General features: G+C 63.4%; 1 protein-coding gene across 1 annotated transcript in view; it reads right to left on the bottom strand.

Annotated features, from left to right (window-relative positions):
- Positions 1 to 1,616, bottom strand: part of FLNC (filamin C, gamma) — a 28,049-nt gene that overhangs the window by 6,945 nt on the left and 19,488 nt on the right. Inside the window, 4 exon segments of the mRNA XM_010831763.1 lie at positions 197 to 365; positions 679 to 759; positions 1,192 to 1,439; positions 1,560 to 1,583. Of these exon segments, the coding sequence (XP_010830065.1) occupies positions 197 to 365; positions 679 to 759; positions 1,192 to 1,439; positions 1,560 to 1,583 (522 nt within the window).

A 1,616-nucleotide genomic window follows, 5' to 3' on the forward strand; every position in this document is an offset into this window, starting at 1 on the left:
TGGGCCCCCAGTTTCTCCCGGCTCCACCCCCTTGCTGTCCCAGGCTCCCCCGCTGCCAGGAGACAGCCAGGAGGCCTCAGGATGAATCCTGACCTGGGAGACAGAAGGCTGGAGTCTCGAGTTCCAGCTCTGCTCAGCTTGCTGTGTGACCCCGGGGAGCTTACTTCCCCACTCTGGGCCCCAGCTTTCATCTCTTAAGGAGGAGCTGGGCCTGGACACATGTCCTCCCTTGGGGCCATCCTGCCACAGGGCCCTGGGGCAGTACCTGTGAGTTCCCCTTTCTGCACAGTGAAGGGGATGACCAGGTTGAAGGGTCTCAGCATGGACTCCATGGGTTCTGCAGGCACCACCGGCTCCTCTGTGGCCTGTGGCGGGGGAGAGGGAACAGTCACTTGGCTGGGAAAGGTCTGGGGAACTCAGACTGAGCCGTGACTGAAGTCAGAGAAGGTGAGGAAAGAGCAAGATGGTTAATGGTGAAACCAGAGGGCAGAAAAGGCGCGTCAGCTGCAAGAGAAGAGGTGCCGTGCCCAGCTCCGGGATCTGTCTGCCCCGCCTGACTTCCCGCCTGCTCCCCAAGATGGCCCCCAAACCATGCCCTGGCCCTGGCCGCTGAAGAAGAGAAGAGATGAAGGAAGAGGAGGTGGGGGGCGAGTGTGGCCCAGGTGGGAGGGGCAGTACCCAGTGTGTGGGATAGGCGCTGGGCCGGTGCAGCTGCGGCACATCAGGGGGCTCCTCCACGCGGGGCATGGCCTCACACGCCTGGGAGGCAAGGCACGGGAGAGTGGGGGCTGTGACAGGCCAGTCCCCACCAGCTCGGGTGACCATAGGCTGACTCAGAATCGCCCAGGGACCTGATAACCTGGGCTGCCCCCAGGGCAGGATGGCTATCTTGGGTGCTTTACTCTCCCGAGGGCTTCCCTGTCCTGCAGGGCCACCTGAGGAGATGGACGGGGACGGTGGGCCTGGGGGTCAGGTTCCACCAGAGAGCTGCCTGATGCCCAGAGGGGCCAGAGGCAGGGCTGCGTGCCTCCTGGGTTGGGAGGCTGTGGGAAAGCACAGGCCCCACCCTGGAGCACTCTGGGCCCAGGATCCATCAGATGTGAGGATGGGTTCTGGGGTTCCTTGCTCCCACTAAGAGGGCCTGGCCCCCCTCCCTGCCACCCCCAGCTCTGCTGTGGCCGCTGAACTCACCAGCACGTGGAAGGGGCTGTTGGGGATGTGCTCGCCTCCGAAGCGAATGGTGATGACGTACTTGCCGGGCTCGGGTGCCGTGTAGTAGATGTCGAAGGTACCGTCGTGGTTCTCGACCACATCCACGTCGAGCTCCGCCCCGTCGGGTGTGGACACCGTGCACGTCACCTTCCCCTTGCCTGCGGCCTTGGCATCCACTGTGATCACCGTCTCCTCCCCAATCTGGATGCGAGGGCCCAGGCAGGCACCTGCCACACAGGAGTGCCCGGTCAGGGGTCCGTGGGACCTGTGCCCAATCCCCCCGCTCAGTTCCCAGCTGCCCCCATCACCTCAGCGCACACCAAAAAGAGAAGAAAAAGGACACTCACCCAGGCCGTGACCTCCAATGGACACTGGAAATAGAGAAAAGCGTAAGCCGCAGTGTT

Source organism: Bison bison, unplaced genomic scaffold (assembly GCF_000754665.1).
Source record: "Bison bison bison isolate TAMUID 2011002044 unplaced genomic scaffold, Bison_UMD1.0 scf7180017864530, whole genome shotgun sequence".
Classification (NCBI taxonomy): Eukaryota; Metazoa; Chordata; class Mammalia; order Artiodactyla; family Bovidae; genus Bison; species Bison bison.